This window comes from Anolis carolinensis, chromosome 5, assembly GCF_035594765.1.
Source record: "Anolis carolinensis isolate JA03-04 chromosome 5, rAnoCar3.1.pri, whole genome shotgun sequence".
In the NCBI taxonomy this organism is placed as follows: domain Eukaryota; kingdom Metazoa; phylum Chordata; class Lepidosauria; order Squamata; family Dactyloidae; genus Anolis; species Anolis carolinensis.
The window spans coordinates 96,552,194-96,575,971 of record NC_085845.1 but is presented as its reverse complement, the minus strand read 5'-3'; the positions used below and the strand labels follow the sequence as shown (position 1 = coordinate 96,575,971).

The 23,778-nt window shown below is 41.3% G+C and overlaps 1 protein-coding gene across 2 annotated transcripts in view; it reads left to right on the top strand.

The window, feature by feature from the left end:
• Positions 1-8,967: 8,967 nt before the first annotated feature.
• Positions 8,968-23,778, top strand: part of sult4a1 (sulfotransferase family 4A member 1) — a 31,189-nt gene continuing 16,378 nt past the window's right edge. The window contains exon 1 of one of the 2 annotated variants that reach the window (XR_506436.3): positions 8,968-9,256. Coding sequence is in view for 1 of the 2 variants with exons in the window: in XM_003221413.4 (XP_003221461.1) it covers positions 9,088-9,256 (169 nt within the window). In the remaining variant the exon portion in view is untranslated. The remainder of the gene's footprint in view (positions 9,257-23,778) is intronic. The other variant, XM_003221413.4, reaches the window with a different exon arrangement.

The window sequence follows — 23,778 nt, the reverse complement described above, 5'->3', positions numbered from 1 at the left end:
TCCCTCTTATACTTGTATAGACTTTGGATTAGAAATGCAGCACATGCCAAGCAATGCCTTGACAGGATTGGCAACGTCCTTTGGAAACTATAAATTGCTGTGGACCCTCTATTGAATCAAATCAATGTCTGACTTTGTGATTGCAGAAATAAAACTCAGCCCAAGGCTTGGGAATAGAAATGGAGCGTGAGGGAAGCAATGCCTTGGCGGGTGCCCCATGTCCTTTGGAAACTATTTCTTCCAATGTACCCTTTAGGTTTGAAAACAATGTGTGTCTTTGTGATTGCTGCAATAACACTCAGCCCGGGGGCTTGGGATTACAAACGGAGCGGGAGGGAAGCAATGCACTTGCAGGAAGGCAGACGTCCTTTGGAAACTATTATTTTCAAGTCCCCCCCCCCTTTTCAGGATTGCAAAGGGCTGATGTGGTGATTGCTAAATTCCAAAAAAGAAAACAGAAAGGCAAAGGGACTCCCTCTGGAGTAGAAAAGTAAAGCACCCCAAGCTCTGCACTTGCAGGAACGCAGACGTGCTTTGGAAAATAAAAGTTCCCTAAAGCCACAGCAAGGACTCTGCCACAAGCCGCAAGCCAATTTCCCCCCAAAAAAACACAATATTGAACCAGCAACAACAGACACTCTACCCCCAGTCACTTTGCCCTCTCTCCCCCAAGCAAGCAAGCAGCTTCCCAGCGTGCGTGAACCACCCTCTCTCCTTGGTATCCTAGCCCAGAATGGCTTGGCTCTGTTGTGGAGGGGATTTTTATAGCGATCCTCCACGTGGACACGGAGGACGCTAGCCCCCACCTTTTTCAGCCATCGTGGAAGACTCTGATTGGCCAGGGAGCGGTAGCCATGTTAGGCTGCGCTAGGCTCCCATTCATGTTACGTTGCAGAAACAAAACAAAAAAATTAAAAAAAATTGGAAGGAAAAAATTTAACGAACATTTTAAGAAACAATTAGAGAATGGGCCAACGATGGTTCGAATTACATTGCCAGTTGCGCCCAGGGAAAACGTTTCAATACTCGTTTCAAAAAACGAGAACAATCTGAAATAATTACGAAACGAGAAACATAACGAAAATTTGGGCAACCCTACTAGTTAGTTTTGAAGAAAGGAAAGAAGGAAGGAAAGACAATGGATACAAAAATGATGCTCCAGATCACTGATGGTGAACCTTTTAGAGACCGAATGCCTAATTCAACATAATCTAGAGAGTCAATGCTCTAACATTCTTGGCTTACTGGAGAGAAACATCAAAATGTGATAGCAAGTCACTATTTTTCCGTAAATTTTTATTAATAGTAATTTTTTTAAAAAAAATACATGTAAAGTAGGAGAACAATAAGGGTGGAGAGAAAGAAAGAAAAATGAAGAAAAAAATAAAGAAAAAAAGGGTGTGTGGGAGAGGTTGACTTCCATCTATTCCTTGGTGTTTGTATTGTGACTTTCTGTATTTTAGTATTTTATAGTCCAAACCGTCTTCTTCCCCTTTGTCTCTAATATTTTCTTGTTGTTCTTATCATTTCAAATTATAAGCTCCATTTTAAGTTGATTAAAATATTCTTTTACCGTGTCCCAGTTCATTTGTTTTTCGGTAGACCTTGATTCGGAGAGAGCCAGTAAGTTAATTTATCCATATTCATTATTTCTAAGACTTTATTTTGCCATTCTTCTCTTTTTGGTATTTCTTTTGACCTCCACTTCTTCATATATGTTATTCTGGCTGCTATCGTCAGGTGGTTAAATAGAATCTCTTTATCTTTGTCTTTATCCAGATCCAACATTCCTAGCAAGAAATATTCTATTTTTCAATCTGCAGTTTATTCTTCTGTTTTCAACAGTGGTTTAAAACTCTTTTGAATGGTTTTTTTTCTCTGCCTTTCCTTTGTCCACAATTTATGAAATTTAATCAGAAATTAACAGACATCTCAACTAAGGCCCCTTCTACACTATCATATAAAATCTAGATTATCTGCTTGAGACTGGATTATATGCAATGTAGACTTGTACAGTCCAGTTCCAAGCAGATAATATGGATTATTTATTTGATAATTTGGATTATATGGCAATGTACAAGGGGGCATAGTTCAGCCATTCATGGAGGTATGAATTTCTAAAATGTTGTTATCATCAGAGGGTCAAGAGTGAATTACATTCTAACATGATTGTTCAGACAGTCTGAAAGCCTCCTAGACTGATTGTTCTATTCAATATTTGAAAATGTATTATGTATTTACAGGAAGGAAAGACTAAATATAGAAAGGGAAAGAGCATTGATCGTAAAAAAAAAAAAATCAAAGCCCTTACATAGAAATACTGAAATTAACTATATCTGGCAAGGAATTGTGGATGTTCTAATCCAGACTCCCTTAAGAACTGAGACTGAATCTTTTAAAATGTCTGAGAATGCTCATTCATACATCACCATTTCTCCTGCTGTCTCCTGGAGAAGAACATCTCCTAGGCCAGATTGCTTCCCTCCAACTCTGCAACTTTTCCAATACTTCCAAAATGCCAAAATGCATCCTTTTCCCCTAAGAACAATGCCAAGGATCAGATCCCTGTTTCACTACAGCAGAAACTGATTCCCTGCAAATGTATCACGACTCCAAAATCACACTCCTATCTCTTCCCTTGAGAAAAGGAGGCACATGACCAGACTTTCATTCGTTCCTTTCATTCAGTTCCATTGCAGATCTGCCATTCCCAAAGGCACACCATCTCTTTCAATAGAGCATGACAGATGAACAAAACAGCTGTCTATCACACTTGAGAATTATTAGAATATAGGAATATTCTGTTGATGTTGTTCCAAAGTTGTGAATGAATTATAGATGTTGTTCCAGCCTAAAACATGTTGATTCCATCTCAGTTCCTGGCAGATGCTGACTCTCCTTGACTGATGTTGGTAAATGTAAGGAACCTTGTATTGACTTCCTTCTTATCAGATATTGGTTTCTGATCAGTAAATGTTGACAGATGTAAGAAGATGTAACCATTCCTCTTATCACTGTCACTGTTCTTATCACAGTTTACTAGGACAGGTCAACCATTTCAGTTCTCATTAGTAGGTTTTAATTACAATTCATCAAGCAGGTAGTTAATGGTTTAGTCATTGCAGGCCTTAAGCTTCAGAATGGTGTCTCCGAAATTATTAGCGCTCATTCATTCATTCCTTTCATTCAGTTCATTCATACCCATACATATAAAATCCACATTTATCAAACCTATACATCATTTTAATATGACAGCAGCCTTCCAGATGTTACTGTATCACAAGTCCCATCAGCTCTAATCATGATGACTAATGATGTGGAATACAATAATTGTAGTCCAGCATCTGAAAGGCCACTTAAAAGATAATGGCGCTAGCCTGTGGGCCTTGAGTTTGGACATGTGTGTCTTAAGGGTTTCGTTCCAAGACCCACAATAGATACAAACAACATTGACAATCATGGCCCATATTATTAAATTGCAGTGACATGAACATGCAGACTCCAGCATGTTTATGTTCACAGTGCCACCATTGATTACTAAGAGATACGATGGCTAGTAGTTGATGGAAATAGTGGATCTGGAGGAGCCATTGTATTTTTAGAAGTCTGGAAATATGAGAACCATTGGTCAAGTGTAAGTTGTGACATACAAAAGTTTACCATTCTGCTTTTCTGCTGCAACACATTTGATGGATCGTGTTAGGCCATGCCGGTGTTAGGTCCCACTCCTTGCCCATTCCACTGCTCAGTTTTACAGAACTGATGCAGACAATCTATATCAGACATGGCAAACGTTTTTTGCTTTGGAACCACATGGTGGACCAGGGGAGGGTGGCCAGACATATGGGTGGGACAAGCCAAAGAGGGGAAGGGCCTGGGAAAGGGTGGGGCAGGGCCCAGGTCATCCTCAGGTTGTCCTCCTGGCATAAGGATAGAGCTACTCATCCCTTCCTTATGTCGGGAGGAAGACGAGACATGCGGCAACTGTCCCGATCCTCCCCCTGCCCCCAAACTTTGGGCTGTCCTCTTGGCATTATACCAGGAGGAGGGAGAGACAGGCAATGGCTGAGAGCACTTTGGAGGACTCTCAGCTGCTACGTGCCTTCCTTGGGCCATCATCTCAGCTTAGTAACAGGGTTGCTTGCACCATCCTTATACCAGGAGGAGGGCAAGACATGAAGTGGCTGAGAGTGCTCTCAGCTGCTGCATGTCTTCCTCTCCCATCCTTTCTGCATAAGGATGTGGAGAAAGAACAGAGGAAATTGGGAGGGTCTGAGGTAAGCATCCAGGGGGCTGCTTAAATTAAATTAAATTACTTAAATCCCGAAGACCAACAAGGAGGAGGGCAAGACATCCCTCTATCAGCTCCAGCTCCATGCGGGGACATGAGAGAAGCCTCCCACAAGGATGATAAAAACATTAAAACATCCGGGCATCCCCTGGGCAACGTCCTTGCAGACGGCCAATTCTCTCACACCAGAAGCAACTCAAGTTGCTCCTGACACACACACACATACACAAAAACTTCATGGAGTGTTGTTACCTTCCCACTGGAGCAGTACCTACTGATCTACTAACATTTGCATGTTTTCTAACTGCTAGGTTGGCAGAAGCTGGGGCTAATAACCAAGGTTTTTTTTATCTGAAAGATTTTGGGAGTGGTTTGAACTCCTAAACCACCCCATTGGCTACGGGCTTGCTGTTTATCAAATAATAATAATATATTGTTGAAGGCTTTCATGGCCGGAATCACTGGGTTGCTGTGAGTTTTCCTGGGCTGTATGGCCATATTCCAGAAATAAAAAATAATAATAAAACTTTATTTATAACCCTGCTACCATCTCCCCGTGGGGACTCGGGGCGGCTTACATGGGGCAGAGGCCCAAACAACATAGAACAAAACATAAGCAACAAATAAAAATCACACTATAAAAAGATAAAACAGTAATACAATATATCAATTAAAACAAAAATACAGGATAAAAAATTGCATTTAAAACACATAAATGGTATATGCATCATATTCATCATATCTCAAGGCACTTTAGTGATGTTTTGGTACCTTAGAGAAGCAAGTATAAAGAAACATTCCTCCTTTAGCATAAAGATATCCCAGGAAAGCAGAATTTAGAATAACTCAATAGACACATGGTGCTGTACCCAGCCTCATGAAACATGGGTAGGGAAAGATGCATTTGTCCTTCCAGACAATTGCCAGAAAAGCACAACATACTACTGACAAAGAACAACTACCGGTAGTTACCCCACACCAATCCAAGGAAAACAGATCCTGAATTCAAATAAGAGTAGAAAGATGAATGTGATGGCACCTAAATGTCCAAAATGTTCTCTTTCTGGATCATCTGCCAATTTTTGCCAGATTAGCCTGATCAGGAGAAGCATTCTCTCCTGATGTTTCGCCTGTATCTATGGCAGGCACCCTGAGGTAGAGAAGTCTGTTTGAAACTAGGCAAGCAGGGTTTATATATCTGTGGAAGGTCCAGGGTGGGAGAAAGAACTCTTGTCTGTCAGGAGCCTCCGGTGGCCTAGGGGATAAAAGCCTTGTGACTTGAAGGTTGGGTTGCTGACCTGAAGGCTGCCAGGTTCGAATCCCATCCGGGGAGAGTGCAGATGAGCTCCCTTTATCAGCTCCAGCTCAATGTGGGGACATGAGAGAAGCCTCCCACAAGGATGGTGAAAACATCAAAAACATCCGGGCGTCCCCTGGGCAATATCCTTGCAGACGGCCAATTCTCTCACTCCAGAAGCAACTCTGGTTGCTCCTGACACGAAAAAAAAAAATCCTGATTAGCGCTGAATAGTTTTTCAGCTTCAAGGTCTGGCTGCTTCCTCCCTGAGGGAAATCCTTTGTTGGGAGGTGTTAGCTGGCCCTGAATATTGAATATTACAGTAGAGTCTCACTTATCCAATATAAACAGGCTGGTAGAACATTGGATAAACAAAAATGTTGGGTAATAAGGAGAGATTAAGGAAAAGCCTATTAAACGTCAAATTGCGTTATGATTTTTCAAATTACTAAGCACCAAGACATCATGTTTTACAACAAATTGACAGAAAAGGCAGTTCAATACACAGTAACGTTATGTAGTAATTACTGTATTTACGAATTTAGCACCAAAATATCGCAAAGTATTGAAAACATTGACTACAAAAACACTGGCTACTAAAAGGCAAACTGCGTTGGATAATCCAGAACATTGGATAAGCGAAGGTTGGATAAGTGAGACTCTACTGCAGGGGTCCACAAACTTTTTAAGTGGAGGGCCGATTCACAGTCCCCCAGACTGTTGGGGGGCCGGACTATGATGATATAGTAAAAAAATTAGGATTGTTTTTGTGTGCCTTCAGTCGTTTCAGATTTAGATCAACCCTTAGTCTAAAGTTTAGGACAGAGGCCAGGTAAGTGACCTTGGAGGGCCGCATCCGGCCCATGGGCCTTAGTTTGGGGACCCCTGATCTAGACAATCTCATAAGACCATAGGTAAGCAAAGATACCTCCAAAGACCATCTAGATGGTCTCATAAGACCATAGGTAAGGAAAGGGACCCTCAAAGGCCATCTAAATGCTCTCATCAGGCCATTAGAATACCATAGATAAGGAAAGGGAGCCTCAAAGGCCATCTAGACAGTCTCATAGGACCATAGGTAAGGAAAGTGACCTCCAAAAGTCATCTAGATGGTCTCATAAGGCCGTAGCTAAGCAAAGAGACATTCAAAGACCATCTAGATGATCTCATAAGACCATAGGTAAGCAAAGAGACTTCCAAACACCATCTAGATGGTCTTATAAAACCATAGCTAAGGAAAAGGACCCTCAAAGGCCATCTAGATGGTTTCATAATAGGTAAGGAAAGGGGTCCCCAAAGGCCATCTAGACAATGTCATAAAACCATAGATAAGGAAAGGGACCCTCAAAGGCCATCTAGGCGGTCTCATAAGACCATAGGTAAGGAAAGGGACCTCCCAAAGCCATCTAGATGGTCTCATAAGGCCGTAGCTTAGCAAAGAGCCTTTCAAAGTCCATCTAGACGATCTCATAAGACCATAGGTAAGCAAAGAGATTTCCAAACATCATCTAGATGGTCTTATAAGACCATAGGTAAGGGAAAGGACCCCCAAAGGCCATCTAGATGGTTTCATAAGACAATAGGTAAGGAAAGGGGTCCCCAAAGGCCATCTAGACAAAGTCATAAAACCATAGGTAAGGAAAGGGACCTCCCAAAGCCATCTAGATGGTCTCATATGGCCATAGCTAAGCAAAGAGCCCTTCAAAGTCCATCTAGACGATCTCATAAGACCATAGATAAGCAAGGTAAAGGTAAAGGTTTCAGCTGACATTAAGTCCGGTAATGTCTGACGCTGGGGGTTGGTGCTCATCTCCATTTCTAAGCCGAAGAGCCGGCGTTGTCCGTAGACACCTTCAAGGTCATGTGGCCGGCATGACTGCATGGAGCACCGTTACCTTCCCGCCGAAGCGGTACCAATTGATCTACTCACATTTTGCATGTTTTCGAACTGCTAGGTTGGCAGGAGCTGGGGCTAACAGCGGGCGCTCAAGCCGCTCCCGGAATTTAAACCTGGGACCTTTCGGTCTGCAAGTTCAGAAGCTCAGCGCTTTAACACACTTCGCCACCAGGCCTCCTATAGGTAAGGAAAGAGATCCTCAAAGACCATCTAGGCGGTCTCATAAGACCATAGGTAAGGAAAGGGACCTCCCAAAGCCATCTAGATGGTCTCATATGGCCGTAGCTAAGCAAAGAGACCTCCAAAGACCAACTAGACGATCTCATAAGACCATAGATAAGCAAAGCAAGGTAAAGGTAAAGAGCAACACTAAAAAACAAACAGGGGGATATAAGATTATAAAGGTAAAGGTTTTCCCCTGACGTTAAGTCCAGTCGTGACTGACTCTGGGGGTTGGTGCTCATCTCCATTTCTAAGCCGAAGAGCCAGCGTTGTCCATAGACACCTGCAAGGTCATGTGGCTGGCATGGCTGCATGGAGCGCCGTTACCTTCCCGCCGAAGCGGTACCTATTGATCTACTCACATTTTGCATGTTTTCGAACTGCTAGGTTGGCAGGAGCTGGAGCTAACAGCGGCCGCTCCCGCCGCTCCCGGGGGTTTGAACCTGGGACCTTTCGGTCTGCAAGTTCAGCAGCTCAGTGCTTTAACACACTTCGTCACCAGGGATCCTACAGGTAAGGAAAGGAACCCTCAAAGGCCATCTAGGCGGTCTCATAGGCACATAGGTAAGGAAAGGGACCTCCCAAAGTCATCTAGATGGTTTCATATGGCCGTAGCTAAGTAAAGAGCCCTTCAAAGTCCATCTAGACCATCTCATAAGACCATAGATAAGCAAAGAGACCTCCAAAGACCAGGTAGACTTAGGTCAACCGTAAGTCTAAAGTTTAAGATAGGGGCCAGGTCAATGACCTTGGAGGGCCGCATTTGGCCCAAGGGCCTTAGTTTGGGGACCCCTGATCTAGACGATCTCATAAGACCATAGATAAGCAAAGAGACCTCCAAAGACCAGGTAGACTTAGGTCAACCGTAAGTCTAAAGTTTAAGATAGGGGCCAGGTCAATGACCTTGGAGGGCCGCATTTGGCCCACGGGCCTTAGTTTGGGGACCCCTGCTCTACTGTATATGCTTCTTTGGACTGTTGTTGAGCCAGGCATCACCCACCCTGTATCTTTGCATTTCATTTTTTCTGCCTTCAAATCTACCACATAAGGAAAATCAAGGCAGTTGTGGCCCCTAGCTAATTGGGCCCAGTGATAAGAGCCCCTAACTAAGCACAAAGGTCCATCCGTGGGCTGGGAGAGGCCCTGCTGCTGCTCCCTCCAGCGCCTGCATCCGCTGTTGCTGCCCGGCCGCCGATTGGCTGGGTGCGGCATGACATCACCAACTCCAGCCCCTATTGGCTGGCGGCCGCTCTCCCTCGCCCCCCTCCCTCAGAGGAGCCACAGCAGCAGCAGCAGCAGCAGCAGCGGCGCATCCTCCTCCTCGCTTGCCGCGGATCCTGCAGGAGCCGAGCGGGGTCTTGAGCCAAGAAGGCAGGCAGGATGGCGGAGAGCGAGTGCGAGACGCCCAGCACCCCGGGCGAGTTCGAGAGCAAGTACTTTGAGTACCACGGGGTGCGCCTGCCCCCCTTCTGCCGGGGGAAGATGGAGGAGATCGCCAACTTCCCCGTCCGAGACAGCGACGTCTGGATCGTCACCTACCCCAAGTCAGGTGGGGAAGGGGGGGGGAGGGGCCGCTCTCTATTCCCCCTCTGCTTCCCTCCTTGCCGAGGGGCCTTCTTTGAGTGGATGTGCGCATGTCCACAGTGGCCCAGCTGCCTTTTAGGGGATGACCTGCAATGCCTTTCTTTAGGCCAGTGGGTCCCAATCTATGGCCCTCCAGGTGTTTTGGACTTCAACTCCCAGAAATCCCAGCCAGTTTACCAGCTGCGTTGTTGAAGGCTTTCATGGCCGGGATCACAGGGTTGTTGTATATCTTTCGGGCTGTGTGGCCGTGTTCCAGAAGTATTCTCTCCTGACGTTTCACCCACATCTATGGCAGGCATCCTCAGAGGCTGTGAGAGACTAGGCAAGGAAGGTAAATATATACATTAGAGCAGGGGTCCTCAAACTTTTTAAGCCGAGGGCCGGTCCACAATCCTTCAGACTGTTGAGGGGCCGGATTATCATTTGAAAAAAATACAAACAAATTCCAATGCATACTGCATTTGTCTTATTTGTAGTGCAAAAACAACAACAACAACAATGAAAGAACAATACAATATTTAAAAATAAAAACAATTTTAACCAACATATATTTATCAGGATTTCAATGGGAAGTGTGGTCCTGCTTCTGGCCAATGAGATAGTCAAGTTAATTAGGGTTGTTGTTGTTGTTATTGTTGTTGTTGTTGTGTGCCTTCAAGTCATTTCAGATTTTGGGTGAGCCTAAGTCTAAAATTTATTTATTATTTATTTACTGCATTTATTTACTACATTTGTATCACACCCTTCTCACCCCAAAGGGGATTCAGAGTGGCTTGCAAATTATATGTACATACAATATATTATATTATTAGCATAGCACAATATTAGCATTATATATTACTATATTGAACTATACCACTATACTGTAATATTATTAGTAACATTATATGTAATATAGAATATATAATTAATATTATTATATGGTATTATTATTAGTGTTATATTGTATTACATTATAATATTATTCACATTATATGTATATACAATATATTATATTATAAAACTGAGGGCGGGGGCCAGGTAAATGACCTCGGAGGGCCGCATCCGGCCCCCGGGCCTTAGTTTGGGGACCCCTGCAGTAGAGTCTCACTTATCCAACTTATAGTCTCCCTCTATCAGCTCCAGCTCCATGCGGGGACACGAGAGAAGCCTCCCACAAGGATGGTAAAAACATCAAAACATCCGGGCGTCCCCTGGGCAATGTCCTTGCAGACGGCCAATTCTCTCACTCCAGAAGCAACTCCGGTTGCTCCTGACACGAAAAAAACAAAAAACAAAAACCTTATCCAACATAAACGGGCCGGCAGAATGTTGGATAAGCGAATATGTTGGATAATAAGGAGAGATTAGGGAAAAGCCTATTAAACATCGAATTAGGTTATGATTTTACAAACTCAGCACCAAAACATCCTGTTATACAACAAATTTGACAGAAAAAATAGTTCAATATGCAGTAGTGGTATGTAGTAATTACTGTATTTACAAATTTAGCACCAAAATATCACAATGTTTTGAAAACATTGACTACAAAAATGTGTTGGATAATCCAGAACATTGGATAAGCGAATGTTGGATAAGTGAGACTCTACTGTATTCTATCCTGACGTTTCGCCCACATCTATGGCAGGCATCCTCAGAGGCTGTGAGGCATGGAGAGACTAGGCAAGGAAGGTAAATAAATAAATATATAACAAAATCTGGTTACCAGTATTAAAAAACTCAAAAATCAGAACAGTAGATGGGAAGCAACACTCTGAGGGCAGAGGAGCCCCAAGGACGGCTAATGACTCTGAACAAAGGATGCCCCCCAGGCAAGAGACAAAGCTTTCCAATGCTAATTAGGGCGATTAACTGAAACATTAGCGCTGGCTTCCAACTGACAAAGGATTCTTGTCACACCCTGGACTCTCCACAGATATATATTTACCTTCCTTGCCCAGTCTCTCCATGCCTCATAGCCTCTGAGGATGCCTGCCATAGATGTGGGCAAAACGTCAGGAGAGAATACTTCTGGAACATGGCCACACAGCCCGAAAGACATACAACAACCCAGTTTACCAGCTGTTAAGAACTGTGGGAGCTGAAGTCCAAAACCAACCATTTGTACCAATTTAAAAGACCTAGAGGGAAAGAACAAAATGTTTTTTTCTATTTTTTTAAAAAATGATTGCCACTTTATTTATTTGAGTTGATATTTACTCAGTTTTTCTCTCGCACCAAGGTGAGACTCAAAGCGGCTGACAACAACAACAATAATAATAATAATAATAATAATAATAATAATAATAATAATAATCTGTTGTTGAAGGCTTTCATGACCTGAATCACTGAGTTTTTTGGGCTGTTTGGCCATCAGAGACAGTAAATAAAGAGCAACACTAAAAAACAAATGGGAATATAATTTTATAAATATAATATGAAATAATTACTGTGGTATAATAATACAGAAGGAGCCCCGATGGCGAAGTGTGTTAAAGCACTGAGCTTCTGAACTTGCAGACTGAAAGGCCGCAGGTTCAAATCCCGGGAGCAGAGTGAGCGTCCGCTGTTGGCTCCAGCTTCTGCCAACCTAGCAGTTTGAAAATATGCCAATGTGAGTAGATCAATAGGTACCGCTCTGGCAGGAAGGTAATGGCGCTCTATGCAGACATGCCGGCCACATGACTTTGGATGTGTCTATAGACAATGCCGGCTCTTTGGCTGAGTAATGGAGATGAGCACCAACCCCCAGAGTCAGACATGACTGGACTTAACGCCAGGGGAAAACCTTTACCTTACTAATAATACAGAACAATATAATCTCTAAAACCAGGACAGTAAATAAAGAGCAACACTCTGAAAGCAGGGAAATTGGGAATTCCAGGAAACAATCAGGGTTAGCCAACACCTCCCAACAAAGGATTCCCCCAGGCAGGAAGCAGCCAGGCTTTGAAGCTGCGGTGCTATTCAGTGCTTATCAAGGTGGTCAATTGCAACATTCACACTTGCCTCAAACTGACAAGAGTACTTTCTCCCACCTTGGACCTTCCAAAGATATATAAACCTTACTTGCCTAGTTTCCAACAGACCTCAAAACCTCTGAGGATGCCTGCCATAGATGTGGGTGAGATGTCAGGAGAGAATGATTCTGGAACATGGCCATATAGCCCGGAAAATCACAGCAACCCAGTGATTCCAGCCATAAAACCTTTGACAACACATTTTTTTCTATTTTTTAAAAATCATTGTCACTTTATTTATTTTTTTAGTTGATTTTTACCCCACTTTTCTCCCGCACCAAAGCGAGACTCAAAGCGGCTAACAATATAATAAGAACATACAGAGTAATTGTGTGCTACCATATAAGCCGGGTAATTATAAACAGGAGAACAAAACAATTGACTATTTTTTCTGCCCAAAGCAAAGCTACTCATTCTTGATGGCCATCAGTCACAGACACCATTATTTTCCATGTCTAGGGTAGTAGGGCTTGAATCCAGTGTGCTCTTATTTGGAAAGTAACCTCCTTGATCGCAGTGGGTTCTTCTTTCTGAGTAAATAGGTACAATATGTCTAGCCTTATCAAGAAATGGGAGTTATGTCAATCTGGATGCCATGAGGCCTTATTTGGTGGAAGAAATAGTAGTTAGGGTTGCTCGTTTCCAAAGATATATTGACAACATAATGAACGATTCTGTAGACATTTAGGTATTTCTGATCTCCAAGGCCCCTCTGCACTGACATAAAAAATCCAGATTATCAGATTTGAACTGGATCATATGACAATGTACACTCATATAATCCAGTTCAAAGCAGATGTGGATTATCTACTTTGACAGTTTGGATCATATGACAGTGTAGATCCAGCCTAATCAAAAGAGATTAGCAACCACTTTATTGCCTTTCTTCTGGAAACAAGTGGTTCCATGCATTATTCGTTTATGGGATCTACCTCCTCAATCTGGAGGTGGTCTTTGAATATTTAGGCTTTACAGCTAAATGGAATGCTGAATACTACAAATGCGATGTGTGGGACTGGGCTCCTGAGCCTCAGGAGGCATTTCCTGGCAACATTTGGAAGGAAGACCTAACTGGCTTGATCCAGCATGGGATCATCAGATTATTTATTCACTTTCTTACTTGGAAGAAAGTTAGGCTTCAAACATATGAACACGTATTATATGTTAGTGGAGATATTGTTAACTATTTTCTATATGACCTTTAGCCAATATAGAGAGCTATTACTAGGAAGAGAGATACCTGGTCCAGAATATTTCTTATTGAAGGGATCTTGATCATGATGGGATGAATTACCTTTTTGGAAACAGCATAAAACAGTCATTCGAAAAGTAATTAATGTAAATTGGGTTTGGCTGCCTGTGCTTACTTGGTGTAGGCCTACATCCAGCCTCCGTTGCTTGGAAATACTATTGCATACTGACTGGTGATTTTAGGCAGATTTTAGACATATCAGAAACAGATTGGGACACTTAATTTCTGAGATGACAACCCTGTGGCTGGTGAATTTTGGGGGTGGGGTGAGGAAATAATACTTTTAAAAGACTCTAATCAAGGCACAAATGTATGACCTTCATACATTAAAGACAGCAGATCCTGTTTGCAGGGTCAATCCTGGTTAGTGCTTGGATGGGAGACATCAGGTGCTGTAGTCTCTATCTCAGGAAGGAGCTAGCAAAGCCATCTCTCGGTATTCCTTGCCTAAGAGAAACTAATCTTAGAATCATAGAATAATAGAGTTGGAAGAGACCACATGGGCCATCTAGTCCAACCTCCGTCATGCAGGAAAAGCACAATCAAAGTACCCCTGATCAGTGAGTATAGTTTCTAGAAGCCTTACTAATCAATTGGGATGATGCCATACTGTGGATAGTAGGTGCATTTTGCCCTCTCAACTTATGAAATTCTCAGGAGGATCCCAACCCAATCAACACATTCAGGGAATGCAGTATTTTTCCACTACAGTGCCTAAGAAAGATAGTTCCATCTGATCAACATTTCCCTAGCAACATCTGCTAAAAGAAATATTTGATGCGGGCCTACCATTTTACAGCATTTCACTATCCGCCATCTACGTTGTATGATTTCGAGTGTATGTGCATACGTATATTCAAGTCACCTGTCAACTTATGGCAGCCCCATGAATGTCATAGTTTTTGCTTAGGCAAGGAATATAGGCATTCCCCAAGTTACAAACAACTCATAGTTTAGAACAGGGCTGAGACAACGGGAAGTGAGAGAAATCTACCCCTGGGAAGGGATATTCATTCCTGAGTTATCATGGGGAAAAGGTGTCTCCACTGAAGCCTTATATCCAATCCTTGTTTCCACAACAAGCCACATTTTTCAAAATCCAATTCTCACAGGGACAGTAAGTGAGGTGAAGTCTTCTGAACAGGGGCACAGACAGCGAAACAAACCCCACAGGGTTATAGACCCTCCTAATAAATATATATTGGCTGGAGTAACACTTAAAAATGTACCTGTTCTGACTTGCATATATATTCAACTTAAGAAGAAACTTACAGAACCTATCTTGTTTTTAACTTGGGGACTGCATGTACTCAGTGGGAGTACTAGTCAAGGCTGATCCTGCTTAGCTTAGCTTCCAAGATCAAACAGTTGCATTTGGGATGTTTAGGCCATAATAGAGATAGGGAAATGCTGCCAGTAATGATGTTACAGTACATGTTTCCGTTATTAGACGTTCTTGAGATGATGCTGATCAGGAGCATCCACAGGTTTCTCATGATACATATTTGAGCATTAGCCACTTTGGGATTCCTTCAGTGTACCCTTGGGGAAGGGTAGTCATAAAGGGGTATGAAATGTAGCAATGAATAAAAAAAATAGTGATTTTGTGCTCATGTGAGCCATGAATTTAGTATATAACCTTAGGAAACCAGCAGCCTATTATGTAGTGGTACCAGGGTTTCGATATATCAGTATTCTGTTTCTTCAAGCTTACTGCCTCACCCTTATTAATTCCTTAGGTTGAGTGAATACGAATAAAAGTTTGCCAAGTACAGTAAAGAATAATTGCTTTCCCGTTATGTTGCCAGAATATGAGACGGATAATGAGCTCTTTGATTTTCCAGTCCAGATAGATAAGGAAGTCGCTTCATCCAGGGCATCCATAGATATAAAGAACTTGTATAGTTCTGTAAAAATAGATTAGCTCATACATCAGAAGCCTTATGATTCTGAAACCCACGAATGTGGGAATACACTTGTGTGAAGCCTTTGGGTTTATTTGTGATATTTACCAGAAAGAAAGGGCTTTCCAAGGGAGGCCATTTTCAGTGGTGGTACCCCGCCTATGGAATCGGAGCCCCCGATGGTATAGTGGACTAAAGCCTCATGACTGGAAGGTTGGATTGCTGACCTGAAAGCTGCCAGGTTCGAATCCCACCTGGGGAGAGTGCGGATGAGCTCCCTCTATCAGCTCCAGCTCCATGCGGGGACATGAGAGAAGCCTCCTACAAGGATGGTAAAAACATCAAAACATCCGGGCATCCCCTGGGCTACGTCCTTGCAGACAGCCAATTCTCTCACTCCAGAAGCGACTCAAGTTGCTCCTGACACGGAAAAAAACAAAACCCTATGGAATCATAGAATCATAGAGTTGGAAGAGACCTCACAGGCCATCCAGTCCAACCCCCTGCTAAGAAGCAGGAAAATCACATTCAAAGCACCCCTGACAGATGGCCACCCAGCCTCTGCTTAAAAGCCTCCAAAGAAGGAGCCTCCACCACACTCAGAGAGTTCCACTTTATTTGTCTTGTTTGCTGTGACAGGACTCCACTCCTCTTACTGGTTCTCTGTTGTATTTTTATTTTTCTTCCACTTTTAATTTGGTTATATATTCTGGCAAGTCTAGTTATTTTTAAATATTCTATTATGTTTAATGTACTGTACAACATTGTGCATCTCTGTTTATTAGGTGATTTACATGTGTATTTGAAAGGGTCCCATCTTCAAGACGTCTTCACCTGTAGAAATAGATGTTCTTAGCGGCAGAAATGTTTGCTTCTCCTGGTGGTTACAAATGCCTGAAGAGAGCTCAAATTGGGAACGACTTTGTCAAAATCACTTGACAAAGTCTGAAGTGGGTAACAGAGATGCTGACCTCCATCTCAATAATGGGGTTGGTTTCAGTGCTTCCGCGAAGTAGATTTCTAAGACAATTCTAAATGAGCCAATGTAAATTTCCATTTTGTGAGAGAGCCATCAGGCCAAGATGACCAGTAGTTAGGGCTGATAAGTTGCAGTCCAACAGTAATTGGAGGTTTATGATGTTCAAGCCTTCAATGCAAATGCATCCCTTATGATAGTTTTGGGACAATAAGTGTTTTCAATTTATTTATTTATTTATTGGATTTTAGGGCACCTTTGTTTGCGTATACATACCATAATGGGATATCTTAACATTGAGACTCAAGTCTAAGCACAACATCACTTTATGTTTCATGTACATCTTATGCATATAATCAGCAGCTAATTTTATACACAATATTTTTCACAATTTTGTGCATGAAAAAAAGTTTGGAAGGGCGACTTTTCCTCTTGCGAGAAAGAGAGCTGTCCCGAATCTTGTTGATTCTTGCTACAATCCTTCCATTCCACATTCTCTGCCATTTCAGAGATTTCCCTCCTTCTCTCTCATTTTGAGAATAGCTTTTGGGGGACTCAAAGAGATGTTATGGTGGCAGAGGAGATTTGATGAGAGAAACCAGACTTGTAGAGAGTAGTCAATATTAGAGTGCAGTGACAATTAGCTGGAACCAACTTTTGAATGCCAAATAACATTATTTTCCAGAGTTTCAAGACCTGGAAACACTTCCAGGAAGAAACCAGAAACACTGATCAGTAGAGACAAGAAAAGGGTATATTCACAACAGCCTTTCACTCCCAATTTTTAATTGAAAGTCTCAGTTTGCAGGGTGGGTACATCATGTGGATAAGAAGGAATTGCTCTGCTCTCTTGTATTGCTATGGTGCACTGCCTCATTTTTTTCTGTAGAGTTCATTTAGATCATACAGTAGTTCTGATGCCACTGACATTTGTCCAATTTTTTAATTGGGACACCAAAATATTTATTTTTAAGCATGCTTTTGCATACTTCAGAACTCTACATTGGGTGTTACAAAAAGTAGGATTGGGCAGAGGGAGAAATAGAAAAGTTCATAAATCATCCTGAACAGATGTTGAAACCATGGGGTCTGTAGCTACTAGAGTTAATGGAGACTGCAGGCTTTGAAGTTTCATCTTGAAGAGAAGTGTCGATCGGATTTCACCCCGAGACACATAGGATCAATTGCCTTTTTGTACTTCAGTATAGGAAAAAAAGAGGTAGAACAGTCATACTTTGAGTGTTGGATTACAAATCTAGACACCAAGGTTCGAATCTCAACCATGAAAACTCATTGGGTAAACCTAAGTCACACACAGAAAGCCCCATCATAGGTTTGCTTTACAGGTTGCCATAAGCTAGAAATGATTTGAAGGCACATAACAACACTTAGATATATGTTTTCTATTGCTTATTTCAGCATCGTCATAATTGTCGTGACTGAGGATTCGGCTAGGTCTTGGACAAACATTTAATTTTAATGTGGCAGACTGCACAGAAGCAATGATAGCGTGCGAATGCCAGAGTAGAAGTGGCTGGCTACATATTGACTGTGTTCTTAAGCTGTGCATCTGAAATATTGATGAGGCACAGGAAACACTAAGAGCTGTACTCAATTCCCTCTCCTGCCACACAGCCGTTAAAAAGTTTTCAGTTTATTAGCTCAGTACTGGAACCATATCTAGTATAGATTGTGCTGGGGGGGGGGGTGCATCTACACTATAGAATCAATGCATTTTAACTTCCATGAATCAATGCTATAGAAACACAAGACTTGTAATTTTACAAAAACTTTACCTTTCTCTGCTAAGGAGTACTGGTGCCTTGCCAAACATCCCATTGAGCCATGCCAGTTAAAAGTGGTGTCAGGGGCAGCTGGCCCCCTAAGTTGGCATTGGTGTTTCTCCTCTCTGCAGAATGACCCTTGACCTATTCATTGGTCATACCAAAATCCATCATTTCAGCCCCCAAACCTATGCCAATCTTATTCTTGAGGTTTACTTGCATGTGTACATGACTATATACAGTAATTTCTTCTACTTACTACCTACAAATACTCCTACTTCTGCTTTGCATCCTAGAGGCAAATGTATGTGTTACCACAAATTGCTTGTTGCTTTATGGCGATTCTATGAATGACATAGGTTTTCTTTAGAAAGGACTATTCTGGTAGCTTTTGTAGAGGTGGACATTTTAGACTTCCTACTAAATATCTAGTTTTGACTACAGTTAAGCATATGCTGGCCACAGCTCACTGAAGAGAAAAGACTCAGCTGTCGACTCATGGCAACCCCATGCATTTTGTGTGGTGCCCTTAGGCAAGGAATTCTTGGAGATGGTTTTGTTAATTCCTTCCACTGAAATATTGCCTACACCAGGGGTGTCCAAACTTTGAAAGTCAAGGGCCACTTCATGGTTCCTCAGCCTGTTAAGGGGGCAGGCTATCTCCCTCCATTAACTCCATTAACTCCAGTAGCTACAGACCCCATGGCTTCAATGTATGTTCAGGATGATTTATGAACTTTTCTATTTCTTCTACTTACTACCTACAAATACTCCTACTTCTGCTTTGCATCCTAGAGGCAAATGTACCCTGTTTCCCCTAAAATAAGACATCCCCAGAAAATAAGACCTAGTAGAGGTTTTACTGAATTGCTAAATATAAGGCCTCCCCCGAAAGTAAGACCTAGCAAAGTTTTTGTTTGGAAGCATGCCCGCCAAACAGAACACCAGAGTATGCAGGATCGGTAAATGTACGTACCATAGAGTGTTGTACATGGAAATATTGGTAGTAACAAGAAATTCTGGATAGGATTCACAGTTTGTCTGGTTATGCTGGTTTGTGATGACAACTACTGTACAGTATATATAAAATGTTCATTTTTTCTTCAATAATCAATGTGAATTCTTCTTCATGGAAAAATAAGACATCCCCTAAAAATAAGACCTAGTGCATCTTTGGGAGCAAAAATTAATATAAGACACTGTCTTATTTTCGGGGAAACACGGTATGTGTTATCACAAATTGCTTGTTGCTTTATGGCTGAACACAATGGGATTTAATATTGGAAAAGTGCACACATCTATATAGATTTTCACTTGTGTCATTCTGCTGTTATACAGGATGAAAGCTATTATAGTAGAACTCACAAGGTGAATAGATAGATTTTTAGAACAACCATCACCACACACAAATTTAATTGTTATTATTACAAATAATGATTGCAAACCACTGTTATGAACAATTATTTTTAGAAGAACAAGCTACATAATACCTCCATTATCCTTAGATTCATAGATAAAATCCAAATAACTGCTAGTCCAAAACTCTGGTTGTTAATGCTTAGTTGGCAGTTAAATCGAGACAATAACAACACACACACACACCCTTTTGTCTAGTCCATGGCTTCTAGATTAATGTGCTCCTTCTTCATCGTGCGCAACTGCTAGACATAATTAAGCTATTCAAAGCTAACAAGGAATCTATCATTCTGCCTCAGCTGTGCTGCACATGTTATTTGCAGGAGATTGTTCTGTGGAAGAATGTCAACATCAGGAGAATTTCAGCATCAAGCGTATGCCTCAGTGACTGATGCAAATCATTTCTGTTGTCCTGTTGTTCTCATTTTTTCAAGTTTTTGGCTGCTGTCTCTGAAATACTTCATGAAATCCTTGAGCTACATAATTGCATTGCAGATTGAACCTCTGGCTCTGAACACATTCATTCATTTGGGCCAAGACTCCAGGCTTGAGGTTTCTAGACAACAAATTACATTAGTATATCCCTGTGGCTCAAAACTGAGTTCATAAGGCCTTTCACACTAGAAGGTTATCGCATGATGATTTTATTTCTGCATTGAATCTTGGGTTTGAAATGTGGCAAGGTACAGGTAAAGTTTGGCGGTTCGAATCCGGGGAGCAGGGTGAGCTCCCAATATTAGCCCCAGCTTCTTCCAACTGGCAGTTCAGAAATGGTGCTTCATGCAGTCATGCCACCCATATGATCTTGGAGGTGTCTACAGACAATGCCAGCTCTTCAGTTTAGAAATGGAGATGGGCACCAACTCCCATAGTCGGACACAACTAGACTTAGTGTCAGGGGAAAATCTTTACCTTACAGGCTGAGTATCTCTTATTCAAAATGCTTGAGATCAGAAGTATTTTGGATTTGGGAATATTTTTTCAAATTTTGGAATACCTGTATTTACATATATGTATTATGTACATTAATTCATAATATAGGGGCCCCGGTGGCGGAGTGTGTAAAAGCACTGAGCTGGAGACTGAAAGGTCCCAGGTTCAAATCCTGGGAGCGGTGGGAGCAGCCGCTGTTAGCTCCAGCTCCTGACACCCTAGCAGTTCGAAAACATGCCAATGTGAGTAGATCAATAGGTACCGCTCCGGCGGGAAGGTAATGGCGCTCCATGCAGTCATGCCGGCCACATGACCTTGGAGATGTCTATGGACAATGCCGGCTCTTCGGCTTAGAAGGAAACGTTTTGGGACAAAATAATGACATCAGGAAAGAAAATAATAACCAAGATTTACAAAAAACTATTGGAGTGGGACACAGAAAAGGAAAATACAAAGAAATACCAGGAAAAATGGTCTAAAAATATAGGAAGAGAAATAAGAAAAGAGGAATGGGAGGAAATTTGGAGAAAGAAAATGAAATATACAGGTGCAACTGACTTAAAGGAAAACTGGATAAAGATGGCACACAGATGGTACTGGACGCCAAAGAAATTAGGAAAATGTTACAAAAATATAAATACGAAATGTTGGAAATGTGGAGAAAGAGAAGGATCGCTATTCCACATGTGGTGGACATGTAAGGAAGCGGAAAAATACTGGGGGAGAGTGAGGAAAAAACTACAAGAAATGCTAGAAATAAGAATACCATTAAAACCAGAGATCTTCCTATTAGGAATAACTGATCAAAAAACTGAAAAAAACAAAGATAAACTTCTATTCCTAATGACCACAGCAGCAAGGATATGCTTTGCAAAGAGATGGAAAGGAAAACAAATTCCAGAAGAGGAAGAATGGATAATAAAAATTATGGAAATAAGAAATATGGATAGACTCACGTATCTAATATCAAAAAATAAAGGAGAAGCAATAAGAGAGACAGATTGGAGTCAAATCACCACCTATCTGAACAAGGAATATGGAAAAATAGAACAAGGAGGAAAAAAAGAAAGATAAAGACACCAATAAAAGGATAATAGAAGAGGACAGGAGAACGTAGAAGAAAGAGAAGAAAATTAAGTAAGGGGAAAGGCAGGACCTCCAAGGAAGATGATCGGAAGTCACTCAGGATTTTAATTTTTTTTTTCTATTTTGGTGTCTCCCTGTGGGCCCCCTATGTGTCTATCCCTACCCTCCCCCACCCTAATCCCTAACCATGAAACCCAGTATAGGATTTTAAATATGTATACAAAACTCAATAAAGATTATTTAAAAAAAAGAAAAGAAATGGAGATGAGCACCAACCCCCAGAGTCGGTCACAACTGAACTTAACGTCAGGGGAAACCTTTACCTTTTATTATGTACATTATGAGATAGCTTGGAAATGGGATCCTAGTCTTAACATGAAACTCATTTATGCTGCATATATACTCCTTATACACATAGCCTGAACATAATTCTATACACAACATTTTAAATGTTGTGCAGGAAACAATGTTTATGTACACTAAACCATCAGAGGTGTCACTATCTCAGCCACCCATGTGGAGAAGTTTGGAATATTTTGTAATTCTGGATAAAGGATGCTCAACCTCCACTAGGGATCATGCAAATTCTAAACACTCACATCTAAGTTGCAAAGTCCAGAATTCCTTAAATGGAATAATGACAGTCAAAGGCAAATCATAATGCTATATTTGTGTAACATCCCAGAATGTTGTGTAAAGCAGCGGTGGGAATGTGACCCTCTCCAGATGTTGGACTACAACTGTTGGGTTAGTGAGACTGCGACATCCATGAGTCCTGCAATTTTATTAAACACCAATGAAGAATCAGGAGAGTTGTAGTCCAGCAGAACACAAAAGATAATATGTTCTTCATTCCTGGATATAGATATGTTGTAGTCCTTGTATGAAGAAAATAAATTATGGTACATTGTAAAATGAAATTGCTGCAAGACTTAGCACTGTGTTCACATGTTTGAAAAAGTTTACAGACACCGATTAATGAATAGCATAAGAGTTTGTTCAGGGGAACTAGTATCTATCCAAAACACAATTAAGTCAGTCATAATTCTCAGATAATAATTTTGGCATTGTTCATAGGCTTGCAAATAGCACTTACAGATATGAAGTAGTCATAAGGACTGAAAAGAGCTAGGAGAAAGCATGGGTACTTACAATCTCTGCCAGAGGATAATAAAAGGCACTTTAGGGAAGGGAGTATTTAACTTCAGCACAAAAATGGCACAAACTAAAAGAGTTCAAATGTCCATCTCCTGCCATTTTGGATTTGCCTGCAGTAGTTCTTAATAATTATGAAATAGAATTTGATTTTTATATGAGACAAGACTGAAGCACTTGGTTTCTGGGCTTCTAAATATTTTCTTTTTGGATGAAACTGCTAAATTGCTTTAGTAATGTTAATGTAAGTATGGAAATCATGCAACTCTTCAGATATTGGACTGTAACGCCCAACATCCCTCACCATTGAAGGCTAAAGCTGTTGGGGTTGTACCTTAAAAGGATCTTGGTGGAAGAGGGCATGTGATTGCTATCCCTTTGCTACCATTTTCCTAAAAGCATACCGTAGAAATCATAAAGGCTTCCTGGCAAAGCAAAGCAAACTAATTAAGTAACAGAACGGGACATGGGCTTTTACTGACCTTGGGGTTGAATAATACAGATCCATCAATATTAATATAATTAGGATATATACACGGATGGACATGATTCACTATGGGCTCTATATAACTGTTACTCAAAACCATGATTGTGTCACCAAGTAGCATTAATTTTCATTGTTTTCTCTTGTTAAGAGAGAACTGGTGGTTGGTTTGGATTAATAAGGCTTATTCATAATCAGTGTTTCAGAGCATTCTAAAAAGAATCTGGTAAAACAGATGAACTGTTCTAAAGGCAGGCACAATAGATAGCAATTTTTTCCATATCTATTTCTAGAAGTGGCTGCTGTATTGGTAATTGAGAATCCAGAAGAAGAGAGTCCTTATAGCTGTCATTCTACTGGTAGCATTTTAGGTAAATGTATTAGGTTTTTATTTTGGCAGTTAGGTTGAACTTTAGTTGTTGCGCAAATGGTTGGCTTGGAGGAGATCATATTTGCATTGAATGCATGAAACTGGTGAATGTCTTGAATTAAATCAAA